Raw genomic sequence first — 19,386 nt, 5'->3', positions numbered from 1 at the left:
TCTTTTCATTTCGCTCCTTCCTATAGTTTCGCACAAGTCACTAATGCTTACTATGCACTCATAAATCGGTAACGAGACACCGTATTTTGGACCGAAATGATTTCTCTTTTTCTCCGTGCTATTCTGTATGAACCGACTGAGTATTAAAAAAATGGTCATTTCATAGAATTACTTAGGAAAATGTTTAAGAAAACTAATGAAAAAATTGGCATAGAAACTTTTTTTCCATGCCTAATTTTCCTTAAAATATTTCATATTAACATACTCATGGATATGTATATTTTGAAACGCGTAAGAAGTAAACGTGATTTACGTACGTTCCCTGATATCGTATGAACAGTGAGCTCTAACCATATGAGACCCATTATTTGCGAAATGGACTTTGCTCCTGGCACCTTAATTTTTATTTATTTTAAATAGGTACATGTGAATGCCAAAATGGTTTGGGTAGTTCGGGCAGCAGCTTAGCATAAGTTTTAGGAATGGGTGAACATGTCAATTCACTAGCCGAGTGTCTAGGTTTTCTAGCACAACTACTTGTATTTCCATTAAAGTTGGTGCAGCCATATCGTAAGGCAAACACAGAGATAATTCTGACTCTTACGGACGGGGTTTATTTCACATATTATGTTTCACATTCTTTTGGGACGTAATTTATCCATGTACAAATTACCCTAGTACCCTATTTCAAATTACCCTAGTACACAAGGGTTATTTGAAATACCCTCGAAATATACAGGAGCATATTTAAATTACCATTTTTTTTTAAACTGCAGATTCTCGTGTTAATTCTCGTGAGACTCTGCAGTTCAAAAAAATTACCATTTTTTTGAACTGCAGATTCTCGTGTAAAAGTTATTTGGATGCTTTAGTTCAGTATTTCTAGAATCTACAGCGAGAAAAATGAAATGGTGCGAATGGTAAGCATTTAATCGGCAGCCGATTGTGCGGCATTGTTACTGGTTCCTATTCTTTACGCTCAATTAACTTATCACATGCTGTCATTTCTATAAAGGCTCTGCAAATACTTTGATAAATTTAAAATGCATGAAAACCTCCTTTTGCAGCATTGAAAGGTGTCCCCGATGTCTTATCGCTGATCCTATGGTTAAAGGACGTTTCATGGCTTTGCGTTTCTATCAAAGTTTGATAACTGTTCAGCGTTAAATTAATCTGTATCGTGGAAAAAAATAACCATGGGAGTAACAACATTTGTAAAATGAGTCTCTTTTAAGTGATTGCCTCAAGCACTTCTCTTTAACATGAAATCGTTTTTTTCGTGTAGTATAATTTTAAATGCTTTGCACGTAATAGGCTGAAGAACCAAGTGGACGGTAGGATTATGATTTTTTTATCTAATGTATATATTTTAGCGAAAGGCACAGTTAATAAAATTTATGCCTGTCTTTTATTACAAAAATAAATGTCTTAATTTGTAATAATTTTGATATGCCCTCGGGAGAAGCCAGAACGGTTCTATATTATTTTATTTTCCTTAATTAAAATATGATAGTCTCATTTATGATTATTCTGGTGGTGAGTTGTTGTGGTACTAATAAGGATTCCGAGGAATTAAGCAGAAAACGAACGCGTGCGTTACACAAGGGAGAAAGGATTAATCGTCCTCACGTTGTGCTCATTCGAGCAATTGCTTTTCTTGGAGTGTTTTTTTTTCTCTAATAACATCGTCGTTGGTGAAAATTGCCTCAAGATCTGAGTGGTTATTATGCACGGTGCGTTTCCTTCACCTGCCGTGTAAGAGTACCGGTGAGTCGCCGTGAGCCGGTGTCTTCATTTACTCGGGCGTAGTGATGCAACAGTAAACTCGTTGTTACCCACCCTCTTCTCGTGCGGCGTGCTTTATAGCCGGGTTTAACTCGTGAAAACCTCAGTTAACCTGTGTACATGAGCAACGGGCACTCTCTACATCTTCCACGTACTAGCTCCTACATAACCGCCGACAGGCCTCTCTCCTATGCCTTCTTCTCCACCTCTCGCTTTCTTTCTTCTCTCTCCGTTTCTGCCTCTTATCTCTGTCTATCTATGGGGAGCTTAATTCCTTCATCATTCCTTCGCTGTCGACTGCTGGGACACAACTACGGGCTCGCTGTCTCGCTGAGAAAAGGCTTGAATGATGGCGGTTTGGGTGTGACCTCCACTCACGCTCAATCTCGCGATCCTACAGATCGTTCAATCATGTGACTCCTTCCCCTTTTTCTACCTCCCTATCCACACTTTTAACGTGTTTTCCTCTTCACTTTAATATTTCAGTGAGGTGACTCCAGCATCGCCTCCAAATTGGTGAAGATGCGGGAAGTTCTATCTGTTAATCGGAATCGACTTCTTCCGAGAATGATGGGTGTCGTACAGATTTGGTCATATTTTGAGATGATGTATAAATATATTCACGTCTGTATTCATTAGATTTCTTTATTTGTGTGGCAGTTCGAAGTGTAATCGTGTGCTCGCTGGCTTGTGAAACCATGGTCCAGTAATTGCGATGTTTTCCGGCTGAAGGCTGCTCTCTACTCGTAGATGCTTTTGTTTCACATTTTCCGGGAGGGAAAGCTACCTTAGAAGTGATTGAACTGTGATACGCGTTCAGCAGGCATTTTCTGTTTGCCAATAACCGTTGCTCGCAACATTTGTTTTAGTGATATTCATGTGAGGTCTCGGACCGCAGAATTTAATGTCATCATGTACTAAAGTGAGTCACTGAAGAGGGATTAGAAAATCAAATTCGGGTAAAATGTCTCGTGAAAACTGACTTCATCAAAGAAGTTGGTAATTATGTCATTATGACCGTAAAACCATGAACAACACACTTCCACTTCGCAGATATTCGGGATTGTGAGACAAAAACGTCGATTGAAACTATAGTTAATGACTATTTTCAGGCATAAAGAGAAGAATGTGAACTACAAGTATGTTTGAATAATTGTCTCCTTGTATTCAATATATAATTTTAAAATTTATTTCTTAAGTTGAAGAAAAGTAAAATTGCCCGTAATAAATAAATTCAGTGATTTCATTTGTATTATCTTAACGTGAGAACGAAGCCAATAGTTTAATCCGCATTGCTATACGAGGAGGAATACATTGCTATATCCGCATTGCTCGTACAGGTATGTCTAAATGTATGATTTCAGTTTTCATCACTCCCCACTAAGGTATGCATATCAGAATAGCTTCATGAAGTGCTGTTTAAAGAATAAGAGTGCCATTCTATCCCGTACCTTTCGGTTCAGATATCAAAAGGGGGAGGTTTCAAAATGTATTGTCACAGCTTGATATACCCACGATCGCTGCAAATTCTCAGAAACATTTTCATGCTAACACTGCCCTCCTTTTAACCATAAAAAGTGAGCAGATTTGTCGCCTTTTGGAATGCATATGTATACCGAGGATTTACTTCAAATTACGGGTATTCTTAAGAACCCTCCGGAGTAGGTTTCGACGTTTGAATCATTTCTTGTGGCTCATCTTAGTAGCCTTTATAGCTTCATTAAACCTCAACGTACTCTTTAGGCTCTGTGGCTGTAAGCCGCTGAATCATGCGGATGTTCTCATCCTTTTAGCATCCGCCTCCTTTGGTCCTTAGGAAAAAATGGGCTGCCGCGAAACACTTCTTCACGCAACGAACCCGTCGAGTGGCTTTTAAAGGGCGTAGCGAATAAATCCGCATGCCACTCAACCGCGACTCCCCACCAGCCTTGGAATACGTTTTCCTTTTCTACCTTTGGGAATCTCTCAAATATGGATTCGCTAATGAATCTTGGCTTCGTAAATTCTGCCGTAGGGTCGTTTGATTTATTTCTTCCCCATCTCCGCTTTTAATGTGAGGTCCTAAGCCCATCCTCTTGCAATCTGTATTGTCATTATGTTTTTGATGGAAAAAGGGTTGATTCCTAGTAGTTTTAAATCATATATTCGAATAATTATTCTGGTTATTTATTTTATTATTCTGATTTTTTTTGCAAACTATTGTATTTGTTTGAATGATCATGTGTAGACTGTATAATCGTGGTAATTTGTGAATTAATAGTATATGAGGTCAACTTTGGTTGATCGTTAATGCATTAAGGCGCATTATCTAGAGTAGAATATCGTTAAAGCCTCCATATTTTTGATTAAAAATCTTTATAGCTAGAAGCAATCAATACAGCAATCTTTGACCGGTAAACAATTTGCTAATATGGTCTCCTGAATTAATCTCCTTGCTCCTCACGCGCTGAATACTCGGGCTGAAACAGTATGCGTGGAATTATCCCCATCAAGGATTGATCTTGGACTGCAATGATTTATCACCTCCCATGTCAGGGAATTCGTTCCATCTCCACCTTTAAGGAATTCCTCCGCTGGAGACTCGTGACGTTATCTACCTTCATCAAGCTCGATATCTCATCTAGCATCGCCTCGCCGTCTGTAGCTCCTCCCTTTTTCGCATGTGCAGAATCTCTCCCGTTCCCATCCAACCCCATTCTCTCAGCTCCTACTGCGGATCTTAATTTCACCTCGGAAACCAATCAGTTTTATTCCCTCTCCCCCATGCCATACCTTTCGGGTCCATTACTCGAGGTAACTGCAGACAACCTGAGTACGAAAGGGTTTTGAATTACTTTGGCACGAGACTTTGGGGCGCCAATGCGAGGAGGAGATGGGCTTCAACTAAAAACACAAGCTGCTCTAGCTTAAACTGAGAGTCAAGCTTACTTAAGCAAGACGAAAGCCCCAGCCTTTTCGGATGTGAAACTAATCGGGTACCGAAATTAACCGTATTTTTAAAATAATGTACAGTTAACTCCAGTGTTCGATTATTAACAAGCATTGCACTAGTAAATATGGATCAAAGCGAAAATAGCAACGAATTTTTCTAAACATATATGCATTAAAGGATCATCGTTTTCCTGATTATCATTATTTCGTTTGAAATCACTGTAGAGAAAGTGCTTCTTCATATTGATGCTCTCTCAGCCTTACCTTCTTTTATGCGCTTCCTGCATGTGCGTGTCACTTAAGGAAAAACGTGAAAAATGGAAAATTATTTGGAAAAAGTCTTAAATATTAATGTATTTTTGAGATTTCCACAATAGTTAAGTAAGGAATATAATTTGCTGATTTATAAAGTTTGAGAGAGGTAAAAACCTATCTCTAATTATTCAGAAAAGCGCATGAGGCATTTCGGACTTTAATAATAAAAATAGAATTTATAGGTTGTTTTCTTCAAAATATTTTCTCAGGGATCCGCGACTCAGTTTGAGAACCCCTGTAAGGTGTTAAGGAATGAATTTAACCTGGACAAGATACCCCGTGATACGCCGATAGGGCATGTGGATGAGGGGCGAGCGTACACCATTCAACCAATATCCATTATATATTACGAATATTATACTGTCAGTATCCACTCCATTGACTACGCTACACCACGGAGACGAATGAGGAAACCCATTTAAAGGGTGGGCTCGCATGTAATGTAGTCACTAATTACGTTTGCATTCCACTCATTCAGGGCGGACAATAAACAGATACTACCTTGATCAAAAAGTTCCCGGAATAACCACCGTGTGGCGCTCCCATCGTTCCGATTTGAGTTCTGTTTTTTTTGTTAAATTGGTACATCTGTTGTTGATATTCCCTTTAAATCTTAGTGTCATAACTTGACATTTGCAAAAGTTACGTAGCCAAGAGTACATCTATCTCTGTGTGTGTTGGCGATTTTTTACAATTTCAGAAATGGATTTAAATTTGCAGCAACGAACTTGTATTAAATTTTGCGTAAAAAACGGATTTAGTGGCGCACGGACGTTGGAAATGTTGGAAAAGTGTTTCGGCAACGATTCTCTAAAAAAAACGGTCGTTTACCAGTGGCACGAGCGGTTCAGAAGTGGTCGTGAGTCAATCGAAGATGATGAACGCAGTGGCAGACCATCGACATCGAAAGTCGGTGAAAAAATTGATAAAGTAAAAGAAATGTTGGTCAATAACCGCAAATTAACCATCAGAGAAATAGCGGAGGACTTGAACATTGCCTATGGATCCGCCCAAGACATTGTGTTTAATGATTTGGGTTTCCGTCGTGTAGCAGCAAAGTTGGTGCCAAAAGACCTCAATTTCATGCAAAAAAGAGACCGTGTTGACGTCGCAAAAGACATGATTTGCGAGGCTGAATCCGATCCCACATTCATCAAAAGGATCATTACTGGAGACGAGACGTGGGTTTATGAGTACGACACGCAATCCAGACATCAGGCAAGTGAATGGCGTTCACCAAATGAGCCGAGACCAAAAAAACCACGTCGTTTTCAGTCAAAAAAGAAGGCAATGCTGACGGTTTTCATGGATTACAACGGTGTAGTGCATCATGAATTTTTGCCAGAAGGCCAGACAGTAAACAAAGAGTATTATTTGGGCGTTATGAGACGTTTGCGTGAAGCAATTCGCCGAAAGAGACCAGAAATGTGGGCAGAAAACTCGTGGATTTTGCACCATGATAACGCACCGTCGCACAGTGCTATCATTATTCGTAATTTTTTGACGAAAAATGCAACAAATACCATCCAACAGCCATCGAATTCACCTGATTTGGCTCCCTGTGACTTCTTTCTGTTCAATCGAGTTAAAAAACCATTACGGGGAACGCGTTTTAGCAGCCGAGAGGAAGTAATGGAAAAATCGCAGGAAGCACTGATGGACATACCGAAAACCGAATATAAAAAATGTTTCGAGGATTGGATCAAGCGCTGGCATAAGTGTGTTGCAGTCGATGGGGATTACTTTGAAGGGGACAATATAGATTTAGATGAATAAACTTGTATTTTTAATTTTCTGAATAAATTCCGGGAAATTTTTGATCAAGGTAGTATATTAACTCCACACCTTTATATACACCGTGGCATAAGAGCACGTGGCGGAGGGCGTTAGGACGCGAGTCATGATGTGGGTTGAGGGGAATGTAACCTCTATGTTCCTAAATATTTTCGTAAGTGCTCACCCATTTCTAGTAAATGTGTGAGGCTATGTGTTTTTTCGTATGAATACGTATTTCACGAATCTGCCCTACTATGTACCTCGTTCAATTCTGCAATCGGTGAATTTTTATATAGATCCCATATGCTCGCTCTATTCTCTATGTGGGATCTTACTAAAGAAAACGTCCCCTTCACTTTTTTATTGCTAAATTGTTCGCCTATAAGTTTGAGGAAAGCGTACTTATTTGGAGCCCCTCAGTAAATAATGCGTTTGTGTGTACCTCATGTTAGATCAGATGCAATGGTGGCACGCAAATATTTTACGTGCTCTACACGCTCATCCGAACACCTCCGAGTGTTTACGTTGGTCAAGTCCGATACTCAAGGCGCCAGATAAGGGGAAACACTGAATAACATCCTGTCATTCATGCAAAAATTGACTTGGATTCGCCCCGATGAAAATATTTCATTGTGGAAGGCATACTTTGAGTATTACTTGAAAGGAAATTTAGGATTAAGTGAGATTCGAATCCTAATATGCTGCTGTTCAAATTTTGAACTCGTATGTATGAAATTGGGCCAACTCAAAGATTATCAAAATGGTGTATTAATCAGGAATACATTGAGTGGATTTAAATACCAGTAATTGCCCGAGATATTATGTAAGATCCGCAATGCCTTACTAGTTCCCTCCGTGTTCGTTAGGGTTTGTTCGGCGTGGTATTTGATGATTACAGCGAGCTGCCTCTCGACGTGTGGCTGACACTCTTCACGGCTCCGCTCGCGCCGGATCCAGCGGAGTGCGAGGGCGACCATAACGGGGCATGATTGATGAGATGAGAACCTTTATAAACTTCGCGAATGAACGGTATTAAAATGCGTGACCTTTCTGAGAGCGAAGGTTATTTGGCATCACCTATCCTCTATTCGTTCCGAGATGCTGGAATCTTACAACGCCACTATGGATTTAGTGTTGGGGAACTCCGGGTCACAAAATCCATTTGCCCTTTAGTCTCATTCATCCGTCGGACTGTCGGCTTTTAGCTTTGCTAATTCTTGACATTGATTTCATTCAAAGCAGCCCAGGCGGTCGCTTCCGTGACTTGATCGATGGTGTTTCGCCAAAGAAAAAAATCAACGTGTTCAATTCACTTTAAAATTCAGTATATATTTCGGTTAATATGGCAATGATCAGTGGAATCAGTAATTACAAAGGAGTTTAATTTGTTGCCAATTGATTGGCAGCGTTCTGGTTAATACGATTTTTCAATATAGCCATCAGTTTATTCTTACGACTGTGGCTGACATCTGGGAGCATTTTACGATTCTAATAGTATCATGATGGCTGTTTGTGCATATGTAAATTTTTATATAAACTATGCGTTGTATTTTTGTCGATATTGAATAATAATATTTTCACGGTAAAACAAGGGTAGCCTTTCTTCATAATATTTTTAATTTATGTGTGTGTATAACGATTGAATACGCTAGATTGATTTAAACGCTAGTTCTTCCAGGAATCTGGCCACACTCCTATGTGTATTGATATTTCTTTACTTTTCTTGTTCTACTCTAGTCTATTTTTCATTCTAAAGTCAATCGGTCTGGTGGCTCCCATGTGATAGAAGCATATTTTCGTCTTAAAGTGAAAAGTAGCATTCCTTTTTTACGTTTTCATCATATTTCCCTAGTAACACTGAAATACCCCCTCATTTTCTGTTAGCTTGTCCACGATGTTCCAGTAGATATCTGTCAATAGATTTATTCTGTAAAATTTACTCTAAATATGTAATAGAAAATAAAAATGCAACGCATGCTCGCATTTTGGGTTGTTCGATATATCGTACATGTTCGGGGGTGCACTACCCTTTTAACAAAAAATCATCGCGGGCATTTTTCTAGATAACTTTTATGAAAAAAAATATAATGGAAATCAATCAATTTTCAATCCAATTTGTTGTCCCATTCTTGAACTGCGCTAATGGTTGTAATAATTGTACCATAGTTGTGGGACTGTAAGTACTGGACTAATCATAGATGCACTATGCTTTGGTTTCTTTGCTTTTGAAGCTCATTATGCAACGAGGTATGGTATTTCAATTCATTTCACAGTAGAACTTTAATGTTAATAGATTAAAGTAACTAATATTTAAGCAGGTACCCTAAGCATATTCTTCTTTGTTGGTTGATGTAGTGCAAACATAGTATTAAATATGTATCCACGCATTTTAAAATGAATAGCAATCGTAATTCAGGTAGGAATTCTTCAGGTAGAGCATTTTTGAAAAAAAAATAAAAATATGAATTTTCAATTTCTATTACCAATCAATTAGTGACTCACAACTGTACTGCAAAGCAACTTTTGCCGTTGTGAAACATTTTCTAGTTCGAGACTAAAAATAGTAGTCTCCGAAGGAAAAAAATCAAAAGAAAAGTTATTTTGCTTTGGTAAAATGTCCACCCTTTCGTGATCAATACTGTATGAAATCGGTCAGTTCTAGTTTTTAACGCAACCTATTAGGTGGATGAAATAATCAAAATTAGCCTTAATTACTGTATGCATGGTGAATGCGTCTGTTAACCCAGCTTTCTGTTCTTTCCCCAGGGTCAGCCGCAGTTGCAGATCCAGCCTGTAGAGGGAGCACGAGGGCCTTGGGGGAGGCCCCGGGCACCCCGGGGACTCTGCCTTCGTCGCCGGGAAAATGGCTTCGGCTTCACCCTCCGGCACTTCATCGTCTACCCTCCGGAGTCGTATTCGGTAGGTGAAAGCGGGCGAGGAGCCGACAGTCTTGTGGAGTTACTGATGCGATGTTGCGGCTCGGCCGCGGTTGATTAAGCTTAATTAACGCGGGGACTCGCGAGCAAGTTTCTGGGCTCGGGTTCTTGGGAATATGCTCATTTGGTTAGGGTTATAAATTGAACGTCCCGAGATAGTAATTAATGGGTTTGTTTGCCTAGTCCCCTGTAATGCACGTATTCGAGTTACGAATACCTCCTTTATGACTTGTAATGACCATGAGTTGATTTTCCTTGCAGATAACGTTCATCTTAGAATTGATTAATTGTTGTAATAGGCTCAGACGTGATAAATTGCATCATTCTGAAGTTTTTCCCATTAAGTGGCATTTCACTTAGTCATCTCCGTTCAAGCAAACGGAGAAATGATTCTCATTGGGTTAATAAATTTAGATTCTGATCATAATGCAATTTTACTCCTTGATCGGGTTCTCCTTTCACCAAATAGCAAAAAAACTCAGAAACATGGACACAAATAAAGCTCCAATTGCGGAAGGAATAACTGCTCGAATGGTGAATAAGCTGACAGAAAATATATTTTTTTTGTTGTCTCAGGCGTAACTTTGTGGAATTTGCATAACATATTGAAATGTAATGAAATAATTGACTTTGTAATTCCACACACTTTATTTAAAAACACGACCAGGTTTCGACGTTGAACGTCATCATCGTTGAACGTCATCACCTGATGATGACGTTCAACGTCGAAACCTGGTCGTGTTTTTAAATAAAGTGTGTGGAATTACAAAGTCAATTATTTCATTACATTTCAACAGAAAATATCTTCCCTAACTCAGAGAGCGCGCTCCTTTAGTCGATGACAGAAGGTTCAGTATCTCGAAGTTGGAAAATGACTCATATTACCCACATTTACAAATTTGACAGAAAATACTAAACACACTATTGCACTATATGAAAGATTTGAGTAAATAAAGACCAATATAAAAAAATCTGAGCAAAAAATGCTGGTGTAACATCTGGTGTTTCTCAAGGTATTTTGGTCGGGACCATACTCCTACGACTATATACTATATTTAAACATAAGCTCCCGGTATTGCAGCATTGTAAGGCTATATTGGATTATCTTCTTCAGGTGTATTTTTTCTTTCCAATATTGATATGCTCTCTGTGAATTGATTCACTGTAATTTATTGACATGAGCTAACTTCCGAATTTCATTGCATTTTATTTTATTTTATACATTACTTCCTCTATATAATCGGTATTAATAAATGTAAGCTTACCAAACTTGATTAATAAATTTGAATGGATACGGAATTATGGAGTCAATGTGGGGTAAAGGGATAGAAAATAAGAATTCAAATTAACAAAATATGTATGTAATCCTGCAGGTAATCCTGTATCTCAGGGAGCTCTGATCTATGTGCGATTACAGATGTAAGTATTCAATATTCCACCTAATACTGTAATTCACAAACGTTATATAACATCCCGTTAAATTTTCATAAAGTGCAACTGGGAAATTGGTTAACTAAATCAATTCATATACATCTACACATTAACCTCAAGCCATCGTAAAGACATGTGGCTGGAGGTGTTAGGTCACCAGCCATTTTACTTCCTCTCCACTGCTTCCACCCCCACCACATAGCACTCTGCGAACCATCGGAAGAGCGCATGGAATGGGCACGACTGGACGCCATTCATGCAACTTCTGTTGTACACTTACAAATATTATGCTATTCTCCATTACTATAATTACTCCACTCCACTACGCTAAGAATACAAATAAGGAAACCCTTTTAAAATGGCAGGCTCGAATGCAAATAAGTCCCTAATTACCAGTTTGCATTCTACTCATACAGGGTAGAAAATCAACAAATACATTCACTCTATACCCCTATCTACGTACACCTAGGCACGGGGGTCGCTATAACGTGAACCATGAAAACGAATGCTTGAATCTATCCGTTCGGCAGTCTATTTCCCTTATTTTATGACAATTGTCTGTGGTACTAATGTAATTGAGGAGATGAATTATATCTTCTATGTCCGATACAAATCCACCCGATTGGTATCTTTACAATAGGTTTAATCTATCTCTGAGTTTCCGCACATCTGAAGGACACCATCTCAAATCTTGAATGATGGTTAACTGCTCATAAACTTTCTTTGAAATATGTCTCATGAAGGATCTCAGACCTGTCAATGCCATTCGCATTTATGGAAAGGCAATTCTGTAAACTCAGTTTGCAAAATATCGTATTGTTCACTCATTCGCTTGGATGTGAAATAAAGTTCGTCAATTTTCGTATATTTGCCCGAAATAAGTTTTCATAAACAACACATTAACGGATGTTACTCAAAGCCGCTGGCTGCTTAACAGTCTAACCGAGAAAAAATGACTAAGATACGTAAAGTCTATTTCAAAAGTAATAGATCGGAGGCGTTCTAATGTTTAAATATACATAATGTCATTTTATGATAGGCTAGCTTAATTGCATTGTATAAGGGGCAGTCAAATGAAAACCAAACACCCGCCATAACACACAGTCCGCTAAAGGCTTGAAGCCAGCTTTTTCACGTATCGATACTGCCATCGCTGTGGTAGGAGAACTGCATAGTGACAGCTCACAGACGCACGTGGTTGTGGAGTTATATCCTTGTTGGTGAGAAGACTGGTTGTGTAACGGGTGTTCAGTTTTCATTTGACTGATGCTCATTATTTATACTATGCGAGCATGTGACTGTAATATTTCCTGGTTTCCTAATTCCACGGGATTATTTTCGGTAGAGCATAGTATTCTTGAAAGGATTTCTCATGTAATCAGTTGTTTAAAACTAGAAGATTAAATAGTATTCTGTTTTCAAACTTAAGCACCTAAGGGAACATATAGTATCCTAAAGCGTGTAATGTGAAAGTACGTGCTTTACTGAAACGGAACTCGATATTCTTGGCAAGTCGAAAGGGAGAATGTAATTATTTTGAGTTTTTTTTGGAGGATTTCATGGTATACTCTCATGAACCTCTTATTTCCATTGTAAGAACTTACGGATGAGTAGCATTAATTAGAATGCTAGTTAGGAATGACATCTCGATCTGAGTTGGCAGCCAAGTTGCCGCGCTCGTGAATTGATTTCTCCAGTTAATTGTTTCCTCTAACTCAGCTAAAGAAAACAGTGCAAAATCCGTCTTGAGCCAAACTATTTTCTCATAAGGCCAGAGTTGTACACTTCTGTGTTTGATTGGCCGTATATTTGTAAAATGTCTCCGCTTTTTTGTTATGTGGTTTAACTATGATCTGAATTTTTAAAAATGACACATCAATACTTTGGTGCTCGTAAAGTTCATTTGCTCTCCCTGTGCTCGCGCTAGCTCTAGGACTGATTTTGATTATTCATCAATGGGTGGTCTGGAATTTTCTCCTGAAAGTACATTGATGGGCTTGATATACAAGTCTCCCTTGTTGCTTTGATGTAGCATCATCGATTTTAGAAAATAAAATGAATGGTTTACAATTTTTTATGGATGGTCTGTCATTCGTAATCTTCTTCATGTCTTGTTCATGGTGTTATAATGATGTTTGTAGGTTTCGAAATAAGAAATATTCCTTTACATAATAAAGCTTCGTTAGACCTCCAACTTAGCGCAATTGACCTTTGGTGCCATCTAGGCCTGAGTTGAATTCTAATGCTCAGTTTTTTTTTCGTGTTTCAGATACTTCAGAGCGAGAGGAGGCTATGGGGTGGAATTCTGGCTCCAGGCAGTGGGCTCAGGTCAATTGATGAGCCCATGGACACAATATTTGTGAAGAATGTTAAAGAGAACAGTCCAGCCCACGCAGCAGGCCTTGCCACAGGTACGTCTTTTCACTAATGCAAGCTTGATCGGTCTCGTGGCCAAATGGTAAGAGTATTGCATCATCCACCTCGCCCTTCTGGAAATCGGGATTTTGCCTAAGAAAATATTCGCATGATTCTTTTAGAATAATCCGGAAATAACCATCTAAATTCTACCTGGCCTCATTAATCCACTTTTCCGGTAATATCATACTCTCACGAAGGCAAAATCTTAAATAAATTACTCTAAATTAGTACATCTTCTGAAAATGTAAACTTCCCAAGAATTCATAGTCACGCGGTCTATGAAGTAGGTTCAGCATTTATGATTGCTTGTAATGGCGCTCTAATTTCGCGGGAAATCCTTCATTCCACTTACGTGTTCGCTCTTCATCGCCAAAGGAGGAACTTAGAAATCAAAATAATTTAAGAATTTGAATTAGATTCACATTACTTTGTCAGGATATTTTTATTATTTACTAGTTCATTATTTTATCTGTTTCTTTCGTTATTGTGCTCAATATCACAATATATTTAGCTCATTGCTTCAAATTTATTGTTACTTTCAAAACTAAAATGCTTCTAAATCTATATTTTACCCTGCTCTCCACCACAGTAGTGTGTGGGAAGAGGCTTTATAACTCTAAATTAGGAGTTCATCTCTTGTAAGTAATTGAGAGCGAATGTAACTGTTACTATTGGTGACAATATAATCAAATGTGATTTTCATTTATAATGGCTTTTATGTACGTAAATAAGGCTGATGACACACACTTGTGTAAAGGTGTCTCTTTAAAGCTGCGAGTTAAATTCTGAATGAGATTTTTAAGCTTGAATAGGAATACATGACATCAACTCATGATATTACCTTTTTCGTAGGCGACAGAATCATCAGCGTCAACGGCGAAACAATTGGTGGAAAATCATACGCGGAAGTAGTCCAGCTCATACAACAGAGTACCAAATTTCTTCACCTATTGGTAGTTCCCAAGGAGGATGATATCCTGCAACTTGTAAGTATTGATGATTTAATTTCATACAGTATCTCCTGGATTGTCGAAGTTCTGCTGGATTTTTAATTTTGAAAATTTCCGGGTTTTAATTTCATTCACTTTGAACCAAACCTAGAACATATTTATGGAAATCATAATTTCAAATTATGAGGGTGGTACCCGAGAGGGTAAAGCATAAGGACTGAAGTGTCACGGATTGGAATTCTGGTGATGAACCTCCACACTCCAGCAAAATCCAAGTAGTGATTTTCTTTCTAACATGAAATCGCAGACAACTCAGGAAAAGAAACCTCTCACCCTCCTTAATGTGCATAATTCACCAGCCGTTTGGCATAATTGGTACGTGGTAAATATTACCGCCACCTATCAAAGCCAACCATCCAATTGATTCTCACATCAACTCAATTTATCAACTAGGTTGGTTTTGACATGAGAGGGTAGAGATCAATTGAAAAACAATCATTTGGCCCGTCAAGTTCACACATACATATTTGTTCAAGATATGGGCCCAGTTTATTTCCCTTTTTCGCCCTAGAAAATTCTTTTCCCAGAAATCTGGTACGAGAAAAATCAATGCTTGGAGGAAGTTGAGGATTCCAAGCTCGCCAGTCAGTAGCCTCTGCAATCAATCCACTATACTTTCACGCCACCCGCTGTGATGATTATTGTAGTTATTATTTCAAACTCTGTCGTAAACTTAATTTAACTTGTTTTTGGTTGTCAAAGACTTTGAATGTTTCTTTCAGTATTTCGCCGACACTGCCCACAACCCGGAGACCAATCAACGGCCAATTGCGCCGTCCTCGATGAGGTCGCCCGAGGCGATGCTGAGGTCGTCCGCGCAGCCAACGCGCCGCATCCCGCAGCAGCAGCAGCAGCAACAGCACTTGTCTCACCTCCCAAAGCCCAGACCCTACCGTGCCTCCGTCGGAGACTCGGTGTCCGCGTCTCCCCGCTGCGTCCCCGGCAGCGGTCCTTCCTCCATCCCGGAGGGCGTCGTGTTCCAGCAGGGGCAGGCCCATTCGTGGCACCTCGTGGCCAGGGCCCACCCTGCGGTGGCCCGCAGGTCTAGCGACACGAATCTTCGGATCAGGGAGGTGGATGCTTATTGCGACCCGTATCAGGTAAGGCATGGCATCGCGCGAGCTCACTTTGCTCTCTCCCTCATTCGTGCTTCTTATTTTATTTGTCAAGTATACTTCCGCGTTGTCATATTTTTTTCATTTTCCTGTTCTCTAATTGATTAGCGTTGTTCTGCATCTATTCTGTGTAAATAGTCGGTGGAAATGTATTAAATTTCGTTCTTCAAGTATTTTGACGATTAAAGTAGCATTGAATCATCTAACCTAAGTAACTAAGACCAGGGCCTAATCCTTCATACCCGAGGCTTTTTCGGGCACGAAAGCTATTGGTGTCCTTGCTGGTGTATTCCCAAACCTCACCATTCATCCCGTTTCTTTTTCTATGTATATATATATATATATATATATATATATATATATATATATATATAATATATTATATATATATAATATATATTATTTATATATATATATATATAAATAATATATATTATATTTATATATATATATAATTTATTATACCAAGGTAGCAATAGCGAACAAACATAAAAAAGAAACTCACACGTATTCCGAATTTTCGGTGGCGCTGCCACCTTTCTCAAGGGAGTGAAGGAACCAAACTCTCCCTTGAGAAAAGTGGCAGCACCATCGTAAAATCGGAATACCTGTGAATTTCTTTTTTGTGTGTTTTTGTTCGCCAGTGCAATCTGGGAATACATTATTATTAACATCCATGAGACTTGAAAGACACTTGAAATAATCAGTCTTGTGACATTTGACTTGAATTATGGTGTATATTGTTAATCGAAGTTAACGAGGTGACCCGAAGAGATTTAAATTTTATTAAGGCGCCTATGTAGAAAATAAGCCTATGCGTAGAAATTAACTTAGAATTTTATCACAAGTATATGAAGGTACTGAGTTACTTTAAAAAGACTTGAAAGTGATTAAGTTTAGAAAATGTCTCGACCAGTGGTTCCCAAATACTTCTGTTCCCGCACTTCTGTATTAGTGCACACAAATAGCACGTCATATTATTATATAATGTTTTTATTCTTTTAGCTATTTTCGGCCATGCTGTCCTTACTTCTAACTCCAATCATACCATTGATTTGTAGCATTTATTTTCTTCTTTCTTCCTCAAGTATTAAAAATTATATGTTATAAATATGTTGATATTTTCATGTCTTGCTGTGATGAATAGTCAAACGCCATGGAGGCCACCAATGCTAGATCTCATATTTTGACAAGGAAATTTCAGTTGGCTTGACTGCACTAAATTCCCCAACTCTCCACTCGTACGTGCAGGTGGAGGACACTGACGAACACCGGCGGAGGGCAAGCGGGGGATCCGGGTGGTCGTCGACGGAGTCGGCAGGTAACAGCCTGAGGGCCTCCCTTCCCGGCGGGGGCGCCTTCTCGCCCCAACAGAGGCCCCACGCCGCCCACTCACCGCCCTCATTCTGTAGCGGCGGGAGCAGTGCCGACGGCTCTTCGGAGGGCACCCTGGCACACGATTCGAACGGTTCCCTCCACTCCCTCCCCGCCTCCTACGGCTCCCCCTTCTGCTCCCTCGACCCCCGCAGGAGGGATTCCACCGCCTCGCTCCCACCCCCGACGATGCGTTGCGACGGCTTCCGGGACCCGGGGCCACCTCCGGCGTCCTCGCCCTCCGGGGGATCCGGGGCCTGCTACCCGGAAGACGATGACGACTCAGCCGTCACGGACTCCGTGATGAGACGGATTCGGAAGAGCTTCGAGCAGAAGGAGGAGTTCCTTAGGCGCCCGACGCAGCCCATCTGGCTCCCGCAGACTACCGCGCCGATACCCAGGGAGTTCTACGCCCACCCGCAGAAGTTCCAGAGGCCCCCGTGGCCGCCGAGCCAACAGAACGGCGGAGACCTAGGCGACTCCCCTGGGTCACCCTCTAAGCCCACGTCCCCCTCGGTGATCCCCAGGAAAGGTGGCACTGCAGGCATTGAGGGGCAAGATTGCGTCCAAGTGCAGCAGCAGCTCGCCTCCGGGGGCAGCGCGAGGCAGAGGCATTCAGGCAAGGCATTTGTGACCACTCTGAGCCGGATCACTGAGAACCTACCGTCGGCGGGCGCGTTGGGTTCTGCCACGCCACCCCAGTCTCCGCCGCCGTCCCTGCAGCTGGTGTCGCGAAGGGCGCGGCAATTTGAGAGCGGCGAGGTGGCGGAGGAGGGCGAGGCGATCGTGGACAAGACGAACTTCTACAGAAGTGAACTGTCGAGGCTGTCGTCGAAGAAGAGTGTCCCTAACGTGGCCGTGAGGAAGAGGGAGTTTGAGTGCCGGGGTGGAAAGGAGAGCAGGTCGTTCGACAGCCCAGGTGAGAACAGCCATATTGAATATTCTCCTCCTATTCTTGCGAATTGCTGCAACTTCATACTCCCTTGTCTGGATTTGATATATCTTGTAAATCTCATTGCCATTGGTAACTCACTCTCAGAAAATATTGACAATGGAATTTGCAAAGAAATATTGTTCATTTTTTTTTCGACCGGCTATACTGATATAATGATTGGTTGTTATGACCTACTGAGTTGCTAGCCATGTTCTGCTAATAATTTTTTAATGTTAAAAAAGAAGGGTTCTTGTATTGAAGTTCCATAGCTACGAGGAACATAGTTTCATATAAGGAGCATACATATGTTCTATATAAAGAACATGCATATGTTCCATGTAAGGAACATTGTATTTTTACACCATGTGTGAAAAAAGAAAAGATAAAAGACTCGAGGGTTAATACCTAAAATCAAGCTAAATTTTTTCACATTGAATAAGGGCTTCTTGCCATTTTTCTATTTTTCAAGTATAATTTTTGCAAAATAAAAAAATGATATAATGATTTCATCAGCAGCAAGAAATTCCTTTGAAGAGAATCTAAACAGATACTACAAATGTGAGATTGTTTCCAAAGTGTTTCAACTCTGTAATTAGTATGAAGGGATTGAGAATAGAATTTTTAGTGTCTGTCGAATGATTGTCATCCAATTGAATTATCACTGCTGCCAGCTTTTGATTGGAAGTGTATTTTTGCTCGGGGTTGTAACCTAACCTATTTTCTCTGCTCTTTTCTATGCTTTAATAAATTTAAGAGAATGATGATCTATGATTTCCACCATCTGATGTATAAGCTTGTCGATTGGTTTTCTGTGATGTAATGTAAAAAATGAAAACAGTTATTCCTCACTTATAGTAACATGGGTTAAATTTAATTTATTTTTTATACAGTACTCTATAAATTTTATAATTATGCGTTAACCTTAACATATTTTTAGCTCTCATTTTTTTATTTATTTTAACCATTGTCAGAGGATATTCTAGCGTTTTCAAGTGTAGTGATGTAGTACCCCATTGTCAAACATTTACTTTTACTAATTTAAATATGAAACTTGGGAGTAGAATGTGCATTAAATATGTTGCACTCAATAAATTACTTCCTATTAAATAAAAAACAGAATCTTTAGTGACCTTAAGAAAGTATTCAAATAATATTTTTTCCAGTTTAAATTTTACAAAATTATTTTTCATTTGTAATTAGTCTGGACCTATTAATGTGCTATTTGAGCAAACCTTTTGCCTATTTATTGATTCCAAGCTCAACATTTTCACTCGTTAAAAACTTAAAATATAAAAGAGGCATTGTTTTAGTAAGAGGTCCTGGGATTATTTAGTTAAATATAGATGTATAATATTTTATCC

At 39.6% G+C, this 19,386-nt stretch overlaps 1 protein-coding gene across 1 annotated transcript in view; it reads left to right on the top strand.

Moving 5' to 3' along the window:
* The window catches only part of RhoGAP19D (Rho GTPase activating protein at 19D), a 636,771-nt gene that overhangs the window by 531,933 nt on the left and 85,452 nt on the right, over nt 1-19,386 (top strand). The window contains exons 4-8 of the mRNA XM_071589802.1: nt 9,574-9,726; nt 13,444-13,585; nt 14,445-14,578; nt 15,325-15,702; nt 16,969-18,010. Coding sequence (XP_071445903.1) covers nt 9,574-9,726; nt 13,444-13,585; nt 14,445-14,578; nt 15,325-15,702; nt 16,969-18,010 — 1,849 coding nt within the window. The remainder of the gene's footprint in view (nt 1-9,573; nt 9,727-13,443; nt 13,586-14,444; nt 14,579-15,324; nt 15,703-16,968; nt 18,011-19,386) is intronic.

Source organism: Hetaerina americana, unplaced genomic scaffold (assembly GCF_022747635.1).
Source record: "Hetaerina americana unplaced genomic scaffold, ioHetAmer1.1.p SCAF_4, whole genome shotgun sequence".
In the NCBI taxonomy this organism is placed as follows: domain Eukaryota; kingdom Metazoa; phylum Arthropoda; class Insecta; order Odonata; family Calopterygidae; genus Hetaerina; species Hetaerina americana.
This window is presented reverse-complemented; position numbering and strand designations above follow the sequence as displayed.